Consider the following 20,874-nt stretch of genomic DNA (forward strand, 5'->3'; position numbering starts at 1 on the left):
TCCCTCTCTCTCTCTCTCTTAACCTCTTCCCCTCGTTTCCTCTCTCCCTCTCGTCCCTTCTTCCTCCGTCCCTCTCCCCCTTCCGTTTCTGTCTCTCCATCTCTCTGTTTCCCTTTCTCTCCTCTCTCCTTCCTTCTTTCCTCCCTCCTTCCCTCCCTCCCTCTCTCTCTCCTGTACTCTCCAGCTCAGTGCGGGTCACCTACTGATCACAATGTGAAGCCCTATGGTGAGCACATAGGAGGCAGTTGTGGTTCACTGGGATTCAAATGAAGGTTTATGGGCCTTGTCTGCCAGCCAAAGGTCAGACACTTTCTCTTCTTTAACGGGCACTGCTATTTTTGTGTGCGTGTGTGTGTGTGCGTGTGTGCGAGCATCTGGGTGTGCTGTGTTCTTGCGTGTGTGTGAGAGCAAGGGGGGCAGATGTGTACTTGTGTATGTGTGAGTGTTTATGTATGCATGCATGCCATAACATGTTCCCAGACGTGATATGTCTCCCTTTCAGCTCTCTTATCTTCTGGATTGGTTAGTTACAGATCACTGTTTAGTGTTTACCTGTTTAAGAGTAGGGTGGAAAGGTGAAGAGATACTTACAATACAAGGACAGCAGCCAATAAAACTGATTTGTCAAAGGAAAGAAAAAGGTGTTGTGGTCTCTTAATTATTTTCCCAGAGCTGTTAATGTTGGACAGAAAGTCAGTGACCATCCTTTAACGGCTGGAGAAGAAAGATGACAGATACCAACCGTGAGACCAACACTAACAGTTATTTTCCAAGGTGTCTCTACTGCCACAACTACGACTTACCTTCTGGCTGAGTATTCTGCACCCTGCTTGTTTTAGATGTCAGACTTAACCTTTCTCTGCTTTTCACAACATGACCTATGGATAAATACATTCCCAGTTCCTCAGTTTGCTCTTTGCAAACTGTTTTACAAGCAGAGAATGTGAGGAAACACTGCAAAGACGGAGCAATAACAAGACATTGTGGCTGGTGGAAGCAACAACAAATTCTATTCATGGAACTTCTTTTTATGGAAGATACACTTCAACATTTTTTCTTCCAAAGACGGAAAATGTGGGGTAGAGTGAGAGAGGAAGACATGAAGAAATGACCTGAGCCAGAATCTAACCTGGGTTGCTGTGTAGGGGCTTAAGTCCATGTCGTTTGAACTCCCAATAATCCATATATGTTCCAATAAAGGAACTTTATGAATGTGGACAAACACCGTTTATAATCTTTTCAGTAAGAACTTCATGGGAAGTCAAAATTAGGCCTTTGTCAGTCTTGTCTTTAAGCCCATCTAACTATATAGGTGATAGCATATGTCAAAGGTAATAGTTCTAAAGTGATTCAAGATAATTAAGATGCCATTTTAGTTCCTCCAACCTCCAACATCGACCCGTTTTGAGAGGAAATCCAACAAGCACACAGATTGTTTTTAAGAACTGACCATGGTGTGAGGTGGCTAGTGATTCCACGGTTGGCATGAAATCAGATGAGTTTGAACATTTACCGTAATTTTCCCTCTAGGGTGAATAAAGTACCAACTACTACTACTGCTACCATGTTTCCCCTTCCAATCACACCTCTCCTGTTCCTCCTAACACCTCCTTCCTCCTCCACCCTGCATGAACAACATCTAAATTCTCTAAAACACTTTTTTTTTTTATTATCATGATCATACATAGACACATAACACATAGAATAAAAGTAGCATAAACAAACCGGTTTGTTATTTTGTCTGAAAACCTCCCGAAACGTGGTTCATTCCAACTGATTTATGGCTTCAGAGTGAGAAGGTTTCCGGGGTCCTCCGAGCTACACGTACAATCTCAGAAATGAGACCAGGCGAGAGTCCGACACGCTCTGAAGAACATCTTCATCTTCTCTGGAGTCCCCAGGACACGTTGCCAGCGAGTTAAGAGGAGACCTCCAGCATTGTTCAATGTCACAGTCCAGTCCATGACTGCTTCCCTTTCATACACCCCCCCTCCCCCCACCCCGCCCCCTCCACCCCCCCAGAGTTCATGGTGTTGGCTGGCCTCTCTCTCCCTCTCAGCCCCAGCCTCCCTCACGTCCTCCCCTTGAACGTGTCCATGCAGGTGTAGCTTCCAGAGAACCTGTGGATCTCTTCAAGCGCTGCCTGGGGCATGAAGCTGGTGGATAGAGGGAGGGGGGGGGGCGAGAAATATACAGTAAGAGGACATCACACATTTACACGTATTCACTGAGCAGAATCTTTTCATCCAAAATAAGTATAGGACGTGCCGCAGATAATCAAGGATGAAAAAGACCGCAGAAACAGTTTGAGAAACAGGTCATAATGACAGTACAACACAACACGCAAATGACGCAAATAGACACAAATAATCCCCCAGATTGGGGTCCGCTGGAGTCTTCATCTGGGCTCTGTGGAGTGGGAGCAGCATTACCTTTTGAGGAAGACGAGCGCGTGCATGGTCCAGGGCAGGTAGAGGAAGGCAGTGTTGGTCCGGACTGCATCCACCGTCCTCTGGGCCACCGTCTTGGGCTTGAGTGGAGGGAAGAGCTGGGGAAACCTGCAGGATCACCATCCAGTTAGTACACTAATATAAATACAGTAAATACTGTATAGCTGATGAAGTCATTAGGAACGCATTAGGAGATCCAACTACAACTGGATGAACGGGAGAACTTTCGAGAACTACAGTTGAAGCGCCACGTGACCCCTGACCCCTCCGTATACACCAGACCTCCTCCTCACCTGACTCTCATGCCCTGGAACATGTCAGTGTTGGTGTGGAAGGGGAGCACAGTGGTGCAGTACACCCCGGGACAGTCCAGCAGGCCCAGGGTCAGGCTCTCCATGAAGGCCAGGGACGAGGCCTTGGAGGTGCAGTAGTCGATGGCCCCGGGGATGGGAGACTGAGACAGGATGGAGTTGATGCACACCACATGACCGTGATGCAGCTCCAGCATCCTGGGGAGGAACGCCTTGGTCGTCTGGAGGGCGGGGGTGGAGAGAGAGAGGTAGAGAAGAGGGGGGAGAAGGAGAGAGAGAGGCAGAAAAGGGGGGATAGAGAGAGAGATCGAGACAGAGGGAGATTGAGAAAGGGAGACGGAGAGAGAGAGGGATAGAAGCATAGAGAGAGGGGTGGTAGAGAGAGGGGATAGTAGAGAGAGGGATAGAAGGAGAGAGGGATAGAGAGAGAAAGAGGGAGGGAGACAGAAAGACAGAGCATGGGGTCAAAGCCGAGTCACAGATTACATTTCCACCTCCATTTAGCTGATAATTGCGTTTCTGTCTGCATACAATATGTCTGTTTGATCTCCAGTGACACAGGGAGGCACAATATGCGCCTAAGAGGCCCTCTCATGTGTTGTGCACTATGACAGTCTGGAAATACCCTGACATTACCCTCAACCCAACAGGGACTGACTTGACAGCAGCCCTCAAACACACACACACACACATCCCCACTAACCTCAGGCATTTGCTTGATTGCTTGTCAACATGCAAAGGCATTTTTACCAGAAGGATAATCCTAATCTACAGTGGGGAAGCCCTCCTCACACACAAACACACACACACACCCTATATACACACACATGCACACCCTACACACACACACAAACCCCGTATACACATCCCACACCCACACACACACACACACACACTACACACACACTCAAACACATGTCCCGCTCTCAGCCTCTTACCCAGAACTGGCCCAGGGTGTTGACATGCTGGGATTTCAGCAGAGCGTCATCGTCACTCTCCATCAGGTTCTTCCCATGCACCACCGCTGCATTGTTGACCAGCACGGTCACATCTCCCACCTGGGAACAGCAGCACAGCCACGCTCACTAAAACATGGCCTTCATCCCCCTCTCAAAGAGATGCTATCTGACTTGTCCTCCTCTCATAAGAGCTGGAGTTACATGTAGTAGCAAGGCAGCTGAGCGATGGTAATACTCTACACTCTTATCTCATCCAGACATTTCTACTGGAGGTTGACCTCAGCAACAGATGGAGCAGCTAGACAGCTCGGAAAGAACACATCTAGGAATCTAGTCAGCTAGGAATCTAGTCAGCTAGGAATCGAGTCAACTAAGAACCTGGACAGCTAGGAATCTCGACAGCTAGGAATTTAGTCAGCGAAGAATCTAGACAGCTAGGAATCTAGTCAGCTAGGAATCTAGACAGCTAGGAATCTAGACAGCTAGGAATCTACTCAGGTACAAAAAAAACATTTGATAAATACCTTCTCTCTGACCACCTTGGCTTGCTTGTAAACCTCCTCCCGATTGGCCACGTCACACAGGAAGTAGTGGCACTCGGTTCCTGTCAGGGAGATCTGCTCACACGTCTCCTTCAGACACTTCTCTGTGCGGCCCCACAGGATTACCTGACACAGGCATGGTGGACCAGGGTTTACCAACAACGTAAAAGCTATATACATTTATTAAGTAAGATTTTTATTTAGATAGGTATCATTTAATTTGTTATTTTGAGGTACTAACTATGTCAACAACAAAAAAATAAAAAAAATAAACAAAAAGTAATAATCAGACCTAACCCATACCCAAATATAAATAAGTATTGTGTAGAGTAGACACATCAGCAAAGTCAGGCAGTGAGATTCCATCCTGTCTAGGCTCTAAGAGGAGCTACTATGGACGACCTTCATGCCAACTTCCTGGTTCAGTGAACAAGGCCAGATGCATTTGAACGTGCCAGTCAGGGAGTTCACGGCTGGGCTCGGAGGACAGAAGGACGGGCTGGAGGTGTGGGGAACATCTACAGGAAGGGCAGGCCTTCTCACGGCCACAGAACAGAGCAGGGAGGTGTTTTCAGACTCTCAGAGTAGGATTAAAGAGGGGGGTGGGGGATGTGTGAATGGACTGTCTCTTTATGGGCCGGCGGAGTAAATGAAGGCTAGTCATTTGACCGGGGAATACGGGAGAAGGGAGGAGGGGAGAGGAGGGGAGAGGGAGTAAGCTGTGTGTGTGTGTGTGGGAGGAGGATGAGGGGAGGAGGAGGGGTGCCGGTGATTGGGCACTTAGATCTGTCAGTCTTTGGGGTCAGGGAAAGGTAATGAAATCAGGGGGTGAGGCTTGTTCATCTCTCTCACACACACACATTCTCGGGGACATTACACGGCCTGCTGGATAGACGAGCCCCAAAGTCTCTACTGGTCACGGAGTCTGGGGGCGCGGGGGGGTGGAGATTGGGGAGGCTAGTCGCCAGTGACCAAGGTTAATATTTGAGCGGAAAGTCTTCTGGAAAGCGATCCTGTGTGTGTGAGAGTGTGTGAGTGGCGCAAGTGTGCGCGTTCACTCCTCAAACTGTTGTGCGAAGGTTTCAGCGCTGCACTAGAAAGCAGTGTCTGGAGCACAGCTCTCCCATCCTTCCTCCTCCCGCGTTGAAGCCTCAGCTCCCCTCAGATTGTGCTGACTCCAGCATCCCACGAAAGAGGCCCGGGGGGTGAAACGTTTGCTTGCTTTGTGTGCTGGCAGGTTCAGACCGAGGGGAAGCAAAAGCCAAGTCTAATCTTTATTATATGCAGGGCTTTGACAAATGCAAGCCTCCAAAAGTTTATCTTCTCCTCGGCTTTTGTTTCAGGTGGCTTTCTATTTGCTTCATTTGCACCTCAGCCAGAGTAATGAGGAAGACTGGACAGGTCCTCAGCCTGCCTTGATAAATGAATGCAAGCCTTTAATGGGATTTCAGCCTAACAAACAAACCTGACAGTTCTCATTAAAAAGGCCTCTTAGCCAGGTCTCTCCTGGTAAGTTGTTATTCAATTCATTATGCTTATCACTGGCTTCAAAACACAGGCCCATCAGGACAGACAATGGAGGACCAAATTACCATCAGTAGAGAGCCCTTCAGTGGGAAAGGTAAGAAAACACTTTCTGATTGCTCTCTGTCCCTCAGAGTTTTCCAGAGGGAATACAGTAATTACTTTGAGGGGGCACCGCGTCAACAAAGAACATATTTGAGCCAAGAACCTTTCCATTGTCGTGTTACAAATGTGACTGGCTGTGAGTGAAGCGGTTTCTATCAAGCAGCAGGTAGGACAAGTAGGCCCTCGTCCTACCACACAGCCCTTCAATGAGCCAGCGCTGCTGGAACAGAGAGGGGAGAGGCGAAGGGGGGAGGTAGAGGGGCGGAGGGTGGGGGCAGAAGGGTGGAGAGAGGGGAGGGGCATAGAGAGGAAAGGCAGAAGATGGGGACACAGAGGAGCTGGGGGGAGGGGGAGGTGTACACATAGGGGTGTGGGGGACGGACGTGATGAGGTGGGGGGCACAGAGGGGGCATCAGGAGTTCAGGAAGCAGTCGCCTGTCGCCGTCTAATTAGTGTGGAGACAGGAGGGTCAGATGTAGGGCAATAACCAGCTGGGAGCAGTGTGCTTCCCGCCTCCATCCCTCCCCCCAACACACACACACATCCACACTCACGTCATACCGTGACCAAACTAAGACTATTTTGTTTAAAACAGCTCGTCAAAACATAGTTCAATGGCCCAATAAAGATAGAAATGCCAAATGTAGACCCAAGAATCGCCCTGTTATTCATGAACGATCATTATATATTTATAGTTACAAAGAGACCATCGAGAGCCAAGTGAATAGGTCTGCTCCCAGTGGTGAATCAGTCAGCTAAACTGCTGTGGAAGCTCTCTTCCATTCCTTTGAACCCCCTGCTGGAACAACTCCTTAGCCTGGACGACCGTCCCACTGCTACACACTTTATGCATACCCCTCTCTTCCTCTCTCCATACCCCTCTCTTCCTCTCTCCATACCCCTCTCTTCCTCTCTCCATACCCCTCTCTTCCTCTCTCCATACCCCTCTCTTCCTCTCTCCATACCCCTCTCTCCCTCTCTCCATACCCCTCTCTCCCTCTCTCCATACCCCTCTCTTCCTCTCTCCATACCCCTCTCTTCCTCTCTCCATACCCCTCTCTTCCTCTCTCCATACCCCTCTCTTCCTCTCTCCTTACCCCTCTCTCCCTCTCTCCATACCCCTCTCTCCCTCTCTCCATACCCCTCTCTTCCTCTCTCCATACCCCTCTCTTCCTCTCTCCATACCCCTCTCTTCCTCTCTCCATACCCCTCTCTTCCTCTCTCCATACCCCTCTCTTCCTCTCTCCATACCCCTCTCTCCCTCTCTCCATACCCCTCTCTCCCTCTCTCCATACCCCTCTCTTCCTCTCTCCATACCCCTCTCTTCCTCTCTCCATACCCCTCTCTTCCTCTCTCCATACCCCTCTCTTCCTCTCTCCATACCCCTCTCTCCCTCTCTCCATACCCCTCTCTCCCTCTCTCCATACCCCTCTCTCCCTCTCTCCATACCCCTCTCTCCCTCCCTCTGTTTTGGAATCCCCCTTTCTCCCTTTTTCTTATAAACTCGCCCTCTCTCTTTGCATCCCCACACCCCCTCTCTCTTTGCATTCCCCTCTCTCCCTCTTTCTTCATAGGCCTTGGTCTCGCTCCCCCTCTCTCTATCTTCAACTCTTTCCAGTCACAGAGTACCTCAAACTGGAGCGAGTTGTCCTCTGAGTGTTCCAAAGACCTAGTGCTATTGATGAATGCCCCATTTCTTTCTCAGCATCTCTTCACTTGAAGGAAGGTAATTGTGAGGCGTTCTAGTGCAGGTGTTGTTTTCAAGGTCTTCACACCTTGATAATACTCAACAATAGAGCAGCTGAAAGGCCTCCTGACATCCTTTGTTGTGCAGCTGCAAAGTATAGCTTTTAAACCCCACTGCTTCCCTCTCCACTGTTCCCCCTGGGGATATGGCACTGAAAGGAAAACGGAGGCTGATGTCATTCACTTGAAAATGAGGCCTATACTGCCAGTCTTTGGCCAGCGGGCTAACAGGGCTCACCTATTGGACGGCCACAACAACAGGTATCGAAGAGCAAAAGACCAAACCAAACATCCACATCTAGGGATTTTAGCATATCAAGTAGATTGTCAAACGTGTAGAGTCTTGACGTCCGGAGATAACCCCAAGAGAGATTCACTGCTCCTTGCTGGAACCTTTCCAAACACAATACCATCTAAGAGTTAACCAAACACATTGTAGTTAAGCTGGCATGTTTGGACGCTCGCTTGCTCTGGTTTCCACAGGCGAGCTGAGCTCTCCCAGAGGGGCCTGTGCCTGGACTCAGGCCCTGGCAGCTCTGCTGTCAGAGCACTCACTGGGGCATTTCAAGCCTAAGTGACTACTCCTTGTTAGGGAGAGGTGTGGTGGAGGCAGGCTATTTATAACAAACAAACAAAATCGTCTGGGTGCATGTTTTGGATGGGTGAGGCAGGCTGCTGAAACATGATGTCGTGCTACAGTGGGTTGGTTCATATCAAGCACAAGTAAAAGTGGAGCTTGATACCTCCAATTTGGTTGTTACATTGTCCTGGCAGACCTAGCCTTGGACACGAGCTGACCAAAATATACGAGGTGGTATTTCATGTGACAGAGATACTGAAATGTACTTTCAATGTATTTCTAGACCACACTCTACATTCCCACCAACACTCTGCATAGATAGATACAGTATCTCAATTCACTTGATTAAACCTTGCAGTCTTAACAATATGTACTCCCCTTGTCCTAAGAGTAAAAATGACCCATCTTCACTAAACCCTTCAAATAAAGCAGCTTAATTGAATTTGAAACCCCAGATCTATTTAGCATGAAAAAATGACATGTAATTCATCGCAGACTTCATTAATAGCTGGGGTTTCCCTTTGCACAGTGCAAAAGACTGCATGTAATCAGGACAGCACTTTTTTAATGCAACCCTGAAATGTGTCCTTAAGGCTTCAGTCAGTAGTACACATACAGTATGTGTCATTGTGTGTATGTCCTTGTGGTGTATTAATTATTTGTATATAACTGCCATAAACACAGTCTAAGACAATCTATGTACCCTGGTATTGATATTTTACTTATTGTTGGGCTCACTAGTGAAAGTCATCACATTTCAGAGGCTGTGTTCTGCTGTTCAATACAGTGGTGGTACATTATAGATCCTTGAAACAAGGGTTAAGGTTCGCCCTGCTGGGTGTGATAAAGGATCTGTTGTGAACATGAGAAGTGTTGTGTCGGCTAGATTGTGTATCTGTCACTGTCAGGCATTCTTGCTGATGCTCCATGATGATGTCACAGACAGGGACCTTAGAGTTCTGGAGCCCTGGCCACAGAGTGAACCCCTCTTGAACCAAATATCGAGGTCAGTGTCCTCCAATCTCATTGGTCTGACTACTTGAAGGTCATGACCCTTGCCTTCCCACCACACAGGAAACAATAGATAATAACAAGAGAATGAACTCATGTCTTTGACACTCACTGTGTACCTGCCACTCCAAGGGAAGGAGACAGTGTGAGTGTGTGTGTGTGTGTGTGTGTGTGTGCGCGTGTGCGTGTGCGTGTGCGTGTGTGTGTGTGTGTGTGTGTGTGTGTGTGCGTGCGTGCGTGTGTGTCACGCACCAAGCATCGGTTATCAAGGGTGGGATTTTATGGGAGTCTGTGGTGTAGAACACTATGTAATAATCACTAACAAACCCTTCAAATCCTAAAGTCAAAATTACTTGGCAACAACAAAGTTCTGAACGTGATTGCTTTCCTTGTTGACGGAATGTAATCACTGCAAATAAGCCTGTACACATAAATAATGTGTGATAAGCTAAGTGTCTAACAGTGTCCCAATCAAAAAGTTTTACTAAGCCAACTCTTGATGAATTACATTATTAAATCAAACATTGATAAGCAAAATAAATAAACAAATAATAATAATACGTTATAAAATGCAGTATATCGACACACATAGTTGTAATTTTGAATTTGGCTGTTGTATTTACCTTTTTAGCCCCCTGCTCGGCAAACTCCTCGGCCAGGTAACGGCCGATGCCTCTTCCACCGCCGGTGATCAGAACTATCTCTTGGCTCAAGTCTTTTCTTCTGCTCGGTAGCAGTGACAACACACTTGCTTTGACTATATAATAGATCATTTGAATGGGGAAAAACAGCATAGAACCCAAAACCTTAAAATCCATCTTGCTTCAGCTCCTTGGGTAACCAAACGTCTTTGTTACGCGTTTGTATGCACTTGGGACCCGAGCAAGGTAAACCTCTAATCTCGACGTTTTCCCCCTGCCAGACCAGAGTTCAAAAGTGCTTTTCTGAGTTATCTGTATACTACCACTATCTTGTGCAGCCAAGTCGAAGTTTCAAGACATATAGGATCCCAGCGGAAATTAAAACAATCCCGTCAATTGAAATATTTCGGACATGTTATCCCACTCGCGTACTGTCAGTCTTGTCTTTTAAATTCAATCGTTTATTACGCAGGTAGGTTAGTAAACGTTGAACGACAGGAAAACAGCGAGACGGACGTGGTTCTAGTAGTAGCGCGCTACTGAATCGGTTACAAGTGCCGTCTTCGGTGTTGTATTCCAAAACTTATCCTGGACGTAAACGCTACCGCCTCTGCTCGCTCAAAGATATAGCTTACTTTACAATTTTGCAGCTTCAGCAGTGACGAGGAGACTGGTATCTGAGGGGAGGTTTGTGTGAGCATTAATCCTGATTGACAGGTTGACTGGGTAGGGATATGTTGCTTCATTGGGTGTCTGCTGAGTGGTTGTCTTTGGGACTCCCAGCCATATCTGCTTCTACAGTCGATTGTGGAGTCACATTGACCAGGCTAGATAATAAGTAACATGTTTATAAGTAGCATGTTTTTGTAAAAACCACTTGATGCAAAAGTTGTATTCTTAGAAATGATGTTTCTATGACTTTTAGGACAAAGATTAAAAGTACTCTCTCTCTCTCCCTCTCTCTCTCTCTCTCTCTCTCTGTCTCTCTCTCTCCCTCTCTCTCTCTCTCTCTCTCTCTCTCTCTCTCTCTCTCTCTCTCTCTCTCTCTCTCTCTCTCTCTCTCTTCCCCTCCACACACAGACACACACACCCTTTATGACAGGTCTTTGAGATCCAAACAAGACAACATGTTTACTATCTTGAGTTGTGGTCATTCCTGCTCAGTGTCCCACCATTTCCTGTGACAGTGCAGTTCGAAAGGAACTTACTGTCCCAGAGAGAGAGAGGGACTGAAACTCCACATGATTACCTGAAAAACAAATCCAGTGAATTCATGAGCTGCAGATGAGATTCCAGGCTGTGATTTCTGGCCCGAACCTTGGGTTTAGCTGAAAGGCTGAGGGCTTTTTCAGAATATGGGATGGCTTTAAAGAGCAAAACTCACAATGGCTGCATTGTGCCAGGCCCAGCTTCTTCCACACTGGAAGACTCTCTGGGGCTGGCTAGTCCTGGAAAATAGATCCAGATGCTGGCCCTTTTCTGTCGTTTATTGGAATAAAAAACAGGGAAATCCTACTTGGTTTTGAGAACAGATTTACAAACGTTCTTGCATACTATGGATATCCAGCTAAATGCTTTCAGAGTCGGATGTTTTATACATAGAAAGACATGCAGTCTCGTTGATGAATGTTGTTTTCTCTAAACCTTCCAACCACCACTGTGTCCTGTGTCCAGTGGTGGTTTGTTATCACTCAAGCCATCACTGCCATCTACAGATGAATCGATAAAGTACAGGCTCTTTATCCCAGGAGTAGTTACTCACGGAACATCTAGTTAACTCAACTATACAGTTATAAATACATGTACAGCTTTTCTTTATCTTAACAGTCTGTCTGGTCTGTTTATGTAGACTGTTAGTCACTGTGTTTCCTATGAGATATGCAAACAGAGTGTGGGTTTACAGTTTCTCAACAACGTGTGTGGGTTGGTAATGAATGTTGAATGAGTTCCGATTGAAAATGAATGTTGTCACTTGGGAGTGCCTGTAAAAGTTGTGAGCCTTAGACACAAACGTGACATTTGTGAAAAAAAACGCTTAAAAATCCTCACAAACAAATCTTTCAAACAAATCATAATCACAATACATAGGAATTCCCTTATAATGCCTGACTACTGGGCCAGTCAAATATGCCCTTTAAGAGAGCGAGAGAGAGAGAGAGCAGGGGTTAACAATGTGGCTTCAGAGAGAGATGTGGGAGGAGTGAGGGACTAGCTGGGTGAAATGTTTACCTGCAAGGACCATCACCTACACTGTTTCCGACTCAAGGCAGCATGGACATCGCCACAGCAATTTTAATAATTGGCTTTGCTGCGCTCGTCGCTGCCTTCCTCCTCCTGGTAATTGGCCTTGTATACTCGGAGCTGATGAATTCAGACATTCCTCCTGGGGTGGCGAATCCTTGGAAACTGCATGTAGTTCATGGCTTGTTGGTTGGCATAGCGATTGTGGTGAGTGTCTTATCCGCGGAATTGTTACTGCTTATTATTTCATGTTTTCTGCAAGTCAAATCATGTTCATGTTCACTGGTGGAATAATGAATGGAACCTATTCCAGAAGCTTTTTTTAATAGGTCTGCTGCAACCCAAAAGCCATGTTTTCCTTTACTCTGTGGTTTCTAACCACAGAAATGGTTGTCCTTTTAGTGTCCTCTATTCCCCCCCTGATAAACTCAAAGTCATTTCCGACTTTCTGGGTTGGAGCTGTTTACACAAGGGCATGAGTGCACACTTTAATGATGCGTTTACTCAGTGAAGGTGCAGAGATTTAACTTTGGCCCCTGGAGTATACTGAGTTCATGATTCTCACAATGCTGATTTAGCAAAATGTATATGTGCTATTTCCTCCAAAAGCCCTTCACAATGGTTTGTAACTTTCTTTTACAAAGAACCATCTGGTAGAGGGCCAAACCAAGAAGAAGCAGCATGCCTGGATTACAGATGAACTCTCTGAATGACCTACTTAACTAGGATGTTTTATTGTTGTCATAAATGTCAACAAGCCTTTGATTGTAATTGTGTGGCGAGACATAAAACGTTTTATCTTGCCTCCCCGTTGATGGATCACCGTAGAATGTCGGCCTGCCTTCCCACCTACACTCTTCCTGTCTGCCCCACCTACACTCTTCCTGTCTGCCCCACCTACACTCTTCCTGTCTGCCCCACCTACACTCTTCCTGTCTGCCCCACCTACACTCTTCCTGTCTGCCCCACCTACACTCTTCCTGTCTGCCCCACCTACCCCACTCCCTTGTCTACCCCACCCACCCACCCTCACCCACCTACCCCACCCCTCTCAACCACACCCACCCACCACACCCCACCTAACGTAATCCCCCTTACCCCATCGCACCCCTCCCAACCGCACTCACCCCACCTACCCCTTCCAACCCTCCGCCGTTCCCCCTCCCCCCCTTAGGGCCGGATCCTGGAGCGTCTGGGTCTGTGTTCCCAGATCGGCATCACACGGTGGATCAGGGCCTTCCTCCTGGTCCGGATCAAGCCGGTTCCCCCCGGGCTGCGTGTGAAGGATGGCAGGTTCTCAGGGGTGCCGATCAGGGTGTATGAGCCCACGAGGGCCTGGGAGGGCCTGGGCAGGGCTCTGGTCTACTTCCACGGGGGAGGCTGGGTGACCGGAAGCATAGGTAAGGTGCACAGACAAGCTCCACCCCACACGCAGACAGGCTCCACCCCACACGCAGACAAGCTCCACCCCACACACAGACAGGCTCCACCCCAAACACAGACAGGTTTCACCCCACACACAGACAGGCTCCACCCCACACACAGACAAGCTCCACCCCACACACAGACAAGCTCCACCCCACACACAGACAAGCTCCACCCCACATGCAGACAAGCTCCACCCCACACGCAGACAAGCTCCACCCCACACACAGACAAGCTCCACCCCACACACAGAGTTAATCTCTTCTGACAGGTTTCACTGGTTTAAAGAGCACACCAACGTTTGAAATGTGCTTAGGGGTTTCACTGAATGAATATATGAATGAGTCAATAATGAGATCATGAATTGATTAAGGGCATTATGGCCAAGCTCGTAACCAGGGGCCTGGGTTCGATTCTGGCCCTGCACACATTCCCCTCTCTCTCCCTGCTTTTCTGTCTCCCTCCAACACTCTGTGGTTACAAAATATAATAAAAATGATTATAATAAAAATATAATAAAAAAATAAAGAAAAATGAATTGGCTCATCACCACAGCAATAAATCATTGCCTACCTTGAAGAATAGTGGTCTACTTGTTATGCAATGGTGGTTGTGTGTGTCACGACTTCTCTCCTAGTTCTAAAGAAGCCCTTTGTGTCTCCTGATCAGATATCGTCGACGATATTTGCAGGCGCATCGCCAAGGAGTCCCAGACCACGGTGGTGTCTGTGGGGTGAGTGCCCCTCCTCAACTCTCCTTTCAGCACTCGCAAATCAGCACAGTTACACCCACTTGGCTGTGATCTGTCACAGGATTGGACACAAATCCTCTAAATCCAACTTCTCCCCCTGTACCCTCCCCTTCCCTTTCAGGTACCGCCTGGCCCCCGAACACAGGTACCCCGCACAGCTGGATGACTGCGAGGCCGCGACGTGTCACTTCCTGTCTGTGGCTGAGGCCGAGTTTGGCGTGGACCCGGCCAGAGTGGCGGTCGGCGGCGACAGTGCTGGAGCTAACCTGGCAGCCGCGCTGTGCCAGCGCCTGGCGAGGAGGACGTCTGGACGTCTGCCCTCTCCCTGTGCCCAGGTCCTGATCTACCCAGCTCTGCAGATGGCTGATTTCAGTCTGCCCTCGTACCAGCAGAACCACGCCGTGCCCATATTGTTCCGTGGCCGGGTGGCGTTCTACTTCCTGCAGTACCTCAACGGTGACATGTCCCGGTGCCTGGATGTGCTGGACGGTGTGCATGTGCCCCTGGAGCTCAGGCAGAGGTACCAGGAGTGGCTCTCCCCGGCCAACCTGCCCCCTGCCTGCCTGACGAGGGGCTACCGGGACCCCCCCTCCCACGACTTTGATGGCGAGGTGTACCACGCCGTCAAGGCGGGTCTGGACCCTGAGGTGTCGCCCTTGTTGGCCGACGATGACGTCCTTCGCCTGGCTCCGCCCACGTTCGTCCTCACCTGCGAGTTTGACGTCCTGAGGGATGATGGGATACTTTACAGGAAGAGGCTGCTTGACCTGGGATTGGTTGTCACCTGGCACCATGTGACAGACGGTTTCCATGGTATTGTTAACTTTATGAACCAGGGCTGGCTCAGCTTTGCTTCAGCAACACAGGCTGTGGATAGTGTTGTGAATTATGTCAAAACTCTCTAAAATGAACTGGTTCTGCCATGGTTTCTAATATGTGGGTTTCTTAAGGGAACATGAATTGATATCAGCATTCATTTTGATGTTCCTTGTCATGTATTTTACATTAAAGACTATGCTAAAAGACACCTTTGAATGTTTAATTATTGTGAGCAATCGTGTTTTAAGGCTATTCCAGTTCCACAAGGGTTTCGATCCAACAGCAAAAATGCAGCTTAAAGACTGCGTAATGAGACCTCTTTAAAGTAATCAGACATGAAGGAGATATAATTGTTCCTTTTCTCTCCTAAGTAGTGCCACTGCTGCCTGTCTGTGCTGTCAGCCACAGAATGTTTGCTGTATCCATAGCAACAGAACGTCTCTCTCTATCGTGCCTATGTCATAGTGCCGGCTCATGCTCAGTGTTTGACTGGCAATTCTTGCTCCGATATAGGACAGCACACATCCAGATACACAGTGAATGCTGTTTGTCTCTGTGTGTGTTTGCGCCTGTGTTTGTGAGAGAGACACCTGTGCACCATGGGGAAACGAGAGCCCTACTGCGATAAGTGGAGTCTACCTGGCTGGAGGATAGAGCAGAAATATGGCAACAAAGTCCTCATAGGTAACTGGGTGGAAGAGAAACTGCAGGTAAGTCTGTCACATTTATATTTTCCTGCACCACTCATGCAAAGCATTGTAAAGTGGCCGAGGGTTTCAATGACGGAAGCAAAGTACAGAGTAGTTTAAGCTGCTCTAAAGAGTCAAGTTGGCCTTAAACTTTAATTGAATGTGAGAACATGAGCAACCTTCTGCTCTCTCGTGCCAAAGATCTTCAACAAACTATCTTTGTGGCGGGGCGCCAAGGGTTGGGCTGGCCTCCCAGTCACCATTCAGATCTATACCAAAGTGATTAGAGGGCTTCAGTTGAGCAATATCAGCACAGACCTGCGGTGGGAGAGGCTGGAGTGAGGGTCAGAATAATTGCATCGACGTGGAGCCGGACTGCGGGAGTGCATGTGCAGTCTCTGGACCGACGGATGTCTTTAGAAATGATGTAGAACAGCTCCGGTCGATGGGACAGTGTGAGCTTTTGCTGCGCTTGTGCCAGGGGGCTCGTCCTCACTGTGTCGTGTTTGTAGCCTTGTCGGGTCTTTCATGCTATCCTCTCTCATTCCCTCTTTTATCCTCTGTTTTCTCCTTTCCTGTTCCATCCTTTTCTCCTCTCCTCTGCTCTGCTCTGCTCTCCTGTACTCTCCTCTCCAGTTCAGCAGGGAATGTCAGACGGCCAACAGCACCAGCCGGTCAGACTACCAGCCTCATTGGAACCATCGACCAGATGTCTTCCTGAGACGTAGTGCCCTGAGGAGAGCAGAGGTCAGCCTCACCTGCAAGTCTCCAGCTGCCAGAGCAAAACGCAGAACATCACACAAACTGCTTACTTTGTGGGTCACATCATCGGCTATATCTGTCTATATAGCGATATATGTATATATATATATATATATATATATATATATATATATATATATATATATATATATATATATATATATATATATATACATATAATATATATTTACATATAATTATATATAAATACTGTGTAGGGATGGATAATGCTCGGATTGTCCCAAATACTGCACGCATGTATACATGTATACAGTAGGTGTATGATTGGTAATACATTCACATTCACGGGCAGACATTCAAACACATAGATTTGAAGAAAACTACAATTCACATGGGTCAGACCAAGTTAACTCAAAAACAAAGAGAGTTATTAATACAGCTCTCATTGAGCGGCTTGCATTGGTTACTCTCAGCTACTTTAGTATTTACCAGAAACAGTAAGAATCATTGATTCCTCTGGGCAGTTAGAAGCTTGTTAGATCTGCATTCCTCTGCCCTGCGTTTTCATCTGAGGAGATGAGTGAATCAAAGAGCACAGTCCTTCTCATACGACCAAAGGCCTCAAAGTCCAGGATGAGATATCGGAATACTTAAAAATGATTTTTTTTCACCCTCCATTCCTGGAGGTAATGTCTGAAGTGAAAGATTTAGTTGGTGAGAGCAAGCTCAATGTTTAAATAACCTAAGCGAGCCAAGTCACGTCAGATCAATGATTGGTTAAATAGAGGCGAGGGGAGGCAGGAATGTGAAGCTGAATGTGAAGGTCTGCATGGACTGGGCATCACAGCAGGTTCGGAAAGAGAGGGGAGTAAAGAAGAGAGGAGAAGATTGGCGTGTTTTTACCACAGTTGATTGTTTTCTTGTTCAGTAACTGTGGACACTGTGGAGTTAACTGACACTACAATTTGCTTTGGGGTTAACAAAGTGAATTGAATTGAACTGAATTAAATGGACTTGAACTGAACTGTAGTGAACAGACCTAAACCGCATCGCAATGAATTGTATTGAAATGATTCAAATATCAGAATATGGTCCGGAGAATTAAGTCTCAGTCTGAGGGGCTGAGCAATTGCAGGGGTGGTGGTGGTTGTGGTGCTGTTGAGGTGGGGGGGGGGGGTGGAGGGTTGAGGGGGGTTACATAGATAAAGAAAGAATGAAATTGCTGTAGAGCTGTGAAAAGAGGATATCATTATAATGGGTGTGTGGAGGGTGAAGTGGGGTGCAATGATTTTTCTTTCCTACTTTCAAAGGGGGGAGGAGGGGGGGCTGAATGTGAACGTATCAGGAGCCCTTAAAGCCTCGAGGAAGACTGTCTGTATGTCTGTGTGTGTGTGTGTGCTGTTCCAGGGTCTTCCCAGCAAGCTGCTCCTATCCCACCATGGCATCCCCAACTCCCACTGCCTGGTGACCCTCTACGACGAGGCGTATGGCCGCAAGCCCGGTGCCGCTCTGCCCGCGCTGCGCTCCTGGCACCCTGACAAGATGGCGTGGGCGCCGGAGAGGTCAGACGTACCAGTAGTAGGTAGGAGAGAGACCCCACCTGTCATTTTCAACGTCTCTCGTTGTGGTGTTATTATGTTGTTTTGTTATGATGCTGTGCTGATTGCTGCATTGTGATGTTTAACATGTAGTGGTGTTGTGACGTTGCAGTGTTAGTACGCTGTGGTGTTGGTGACATTGTGGTGTTGTTACATTGCACTGTGTTGTAGTGTTTCTATGTTGCGGTGTCATTACCTGTAAGTGGCTCTGCTGTAGAGGTATAGGAGTGGCGCCCTTATGGCAAGCTGCCTGTTTCAACTACCTTCCCATTTGCTTGGTTAGTGAATAGTGACAAATCCTGTCTAAGTGCATCAGCGTCACAGAAACAAGCTTTTTTGGCACATAAAAATACATCGGCTCAATTGAGATCATGAAAAGATAAAGCTGGGAAAAGTAGCCCTATAATCAAGCTAACACTTAGGCTTAGCGTTCATTGGATGGATAACTCTTTGGTTGTCCCAAATCTGTCATACATTTAATTCATTATTTAAGTTTATTGCTTGCCTTTTCGGTCTCCATTGCTTCCCTCTTTTTCTCTCTATTCCACCCTCCACTCTCTTTTCCTCCCCCTTCTCCTTCTCTCTGTCACCCTCTCCCCCTCTCATGCTCCCATCTCCTCGGATCTTCCTCTCTCTCCATTTCTCCCTTTTCTCTCTTCTCCTCGCTGTCCCTCTACCTCCCCACCATGCCGCCATCTCCTTCTTGTTAACCCTCCCTCCCTCCCTCCCTCCCTCCCTCCCTCCCTCCCTCCCTCCCTCCCTCCCTCCCTCCCTCCCTCCCTCCCTCCCTCCCTCCCTCCCTCCCTCCCTCCCTCCCTCCCTCCCTCCCTCCCTCCCTCCCCACTCCAGCCCCCCCTACTAACTTCGGCCTGGCTCGGTCCAGACGGCTCCATCTGGAGCAGCAGCGGGAGCCCCTCCCGGCGTACAGCGTCTACGCCTCGTCCTACCAGAGGCTCCCTGCCAGCGCCTTCCCCCAGCACGCCTCGGCCAGCGCTCCGCGAGGCCTCTCCAGCAGACTCTACCCTGCCAACAACCACAACAAGGACCTGGAGCTGAGGCAGCAGCCCAGCAGGCTGGTCCCAGACAACTACCCCAGCCTCGGGCTCCTCCCGTCCCTCGGCCGGGCCTAGGTGGATCAGGGCAGGGTGGGGGGAGGACCAGGGGTTGGTGGATGATGGGGCAGGACTTGAGCTTGGGTCACCGGCTGCTTTGGTCTTTACTCTGGGGCATCCCCATAATAAAAATGTAGCCTCCATATCCAGTAACGTCTTGAAGTGTCAGTATGTTCCCTGTCTGTGTGTATGCGTGTGTGTATGCGTGCGTGTGTGTATCGGCATGTGCACGAAAAGGACTCCATAAGTCCACCCATTCAGAGGATGATCACATGCACAGCCTCTCCTCACACGTGTAACATTTATCATAAACTTGGAGGCGCTCTGGAAGCGCCAGCCCACATCACCAGGAGAGATAGGTGCTGTTGATGCCATGGCTGACCTGAGCATTCAGGCGAATCAGGTGCCACAAGCCGTGCAAGGGACAGTCTGAGGAGACCTGACTAAGTCCCATTCCATTAGCTGTTTCATTACAGGGAATCAAAGTGTTTAATTAGGAAGGAATCAACTATGCTTATGTTTGATGGTCAACCATCTGTGTCACACTTCACCTGTGGCGCTCCCGTGAGCAACTCCGGCTGAGATATGTACACACTCAATGATGTTACTGATTGTGTGTGTGTGTGTGTGTGTGTGTGTGTGTGCGTGCGTGTGTGAGTGTTGCGCCCAGTGTGCGTGTGTTGTCGCTCAGAGTTGTTGATCGTTTTCTTTTTTTTATGCTCTCGGTGACCACTTGATGGTGCTATAGCAACACGTCACAAACACGCTAGTGTCACTTTGTAAACAATGCAACATTCCTCATGTATGCTTTTACTTTGGTAGGACAACAACTATAACTTGATAAAACTTGGTAAACAGTTTTACAATTATACCATTTGTCTATGCATGAGTTTTAATGTGCATTGATTAACAAACCAATCCACTTTGTGGTTGTGCTGCATTTTTCTAGTTAGCCACGATGCATCAATTGTCTGCTATTGGATGTCTTAAGTTTTTTTCAAGTATTGCTTTCATTGACCAGATGAGTTCTTACTTTTAAATTACTGTATTACAACGCATATTTTGTGCAGATGGGAAAATAACTTTGTTATTTGGTTAAAAAGAAAACGTCAAATTACTTTGGTTGAAGCAATGCAATATCATTGATCTCCAGCGTATTATTACAAACTGCAGCCAAATTGTAAATCCTCATGCGTTTGAAGGGAATCAGAAGTAGAGAGGACATTTAGTTTTAGTAGCTCATATATATTTCACAGTGAGCCACAATCATGTCATATTTATAGAGTCAAAGTGGATAATTGTATTGAGTCCAGTCCACTGTAAGAATAATGTTGCTGCTTTACTGTCATGGCCCTCCATGGATTGCAAATGTATCGCTTCCTGTGGTCCAAAGCATGAATGGATTTTTTTTTTACCACAATCAAAAGAGGATAGTACATTTTCTTTGATTTAGCAGTAACTACATTGCAGGGAGGAAGGAAGGAAGGAAGGAAGGAAGGAAGGAAGGAAGGAAGGAAGGAAGGAAGGAGGAGAGAGAAAGGGATGAGGGAGGGAGTGAGGTGTGACTTGGGAGGAGGCTTGAGGAAGGGAAGAGGCAAAGAGTGAGGAAAGAGGTGGGAAGGAGTGATGGAGGAATTGAGGGAGGCG

The 20,874-nt window shown here is 47.8% G+C and overlaps 3 protein-coding genes across 3 annotated transcripts; 2 read left to right on the forward strand and 1 right to left on the reverse strand.

The window, feature by feature from the left end:
- Positions 1-2,021: 2,021 nt before the first annotated feature.
- Positions 2,022-10,534, reverse strand: dhrs3b (dehydrogenase/reductase (SDR family) member 3b). Its single transcript, XM_084705203.1, has 6 exons — positions 9,852-10,534; positions 4,245-4,388; positions 3,700-3,819; positions 2,744-2,982; positions 2,433-2,558; positions 2,022-2,156 (listed from the first exon to the last, which is right to left on the reverse strand). Exons 1-6 carry the CDS (start codon positions 10,044-10,046, stop codon positions 2,072-2,074), a joined length of 909 nt encoding a protein of 302 aa, XP_084561329.1. The 5' UTR covers positions 10,047-10,534; the 3' UTR covers positions 2,022-2,071.
- Positions 10,535-12,140: 1,606 nt separating this feature from the next.
- aadacl4 (arylacetamide deacetylase-like 4) lies at positions 12,141-15,311 on the forward strand. Its single transcript, XM_084705900.1, has 4 exons — positions 12,141-12,317; positions 13,285-13,510; positions 14,205-14,268; positions 14,408-15,311. The coding sequence occupies exons 1-4, from the start codon at positions 12,141-12,143 to the stop codon at positions 15,189-15,191; spliced, it is 1,251 nt and encodes a 416-aa protein (XP_084562026.1). The 3' UTR covers positions 15,192-15,311.
- Positions 15,312-15,619: 308 nt separating this feature from the next.
- Positions 15,620-19,314, forward strand: cfap107 (cilia and flagella associated protein 107). The gene is made up of 4 exons (XM_084706137.1): positions 15,620-15,815; positions 16,431-16,541; positions 17,925-18,099; positions 18,965-19,314. Exons 1-4 carry the CDS (start codon positions 15,705-15,707, stop codon positions 19,243-19,245), a joined length of 678 nt encoding a protein of 225 aa, XP_084562263.1. The 5' UTR covers positions 15,620-15,704; the 3' UTR covers positions 19,246-19,314.
- The last annotated feature ends 1,560 nt before the right edge of the window (positions 19,315-20,874 follow it).

Source organism: Hypomesus nipponensis, chromosome 9 (assembly GCF_054491055.1).
Source record: "Hypomesus nipponensis isolate SF chromosome 9, ASM5449105v1, whole genome shotgun sequence".
Taxonomy (NCBI): Eukaryota; Metazoa; Chordata; class Actinopteri; order Osmeriformes; family Osmeridae; genus Hypomesus; species Hypomesus nipponensis.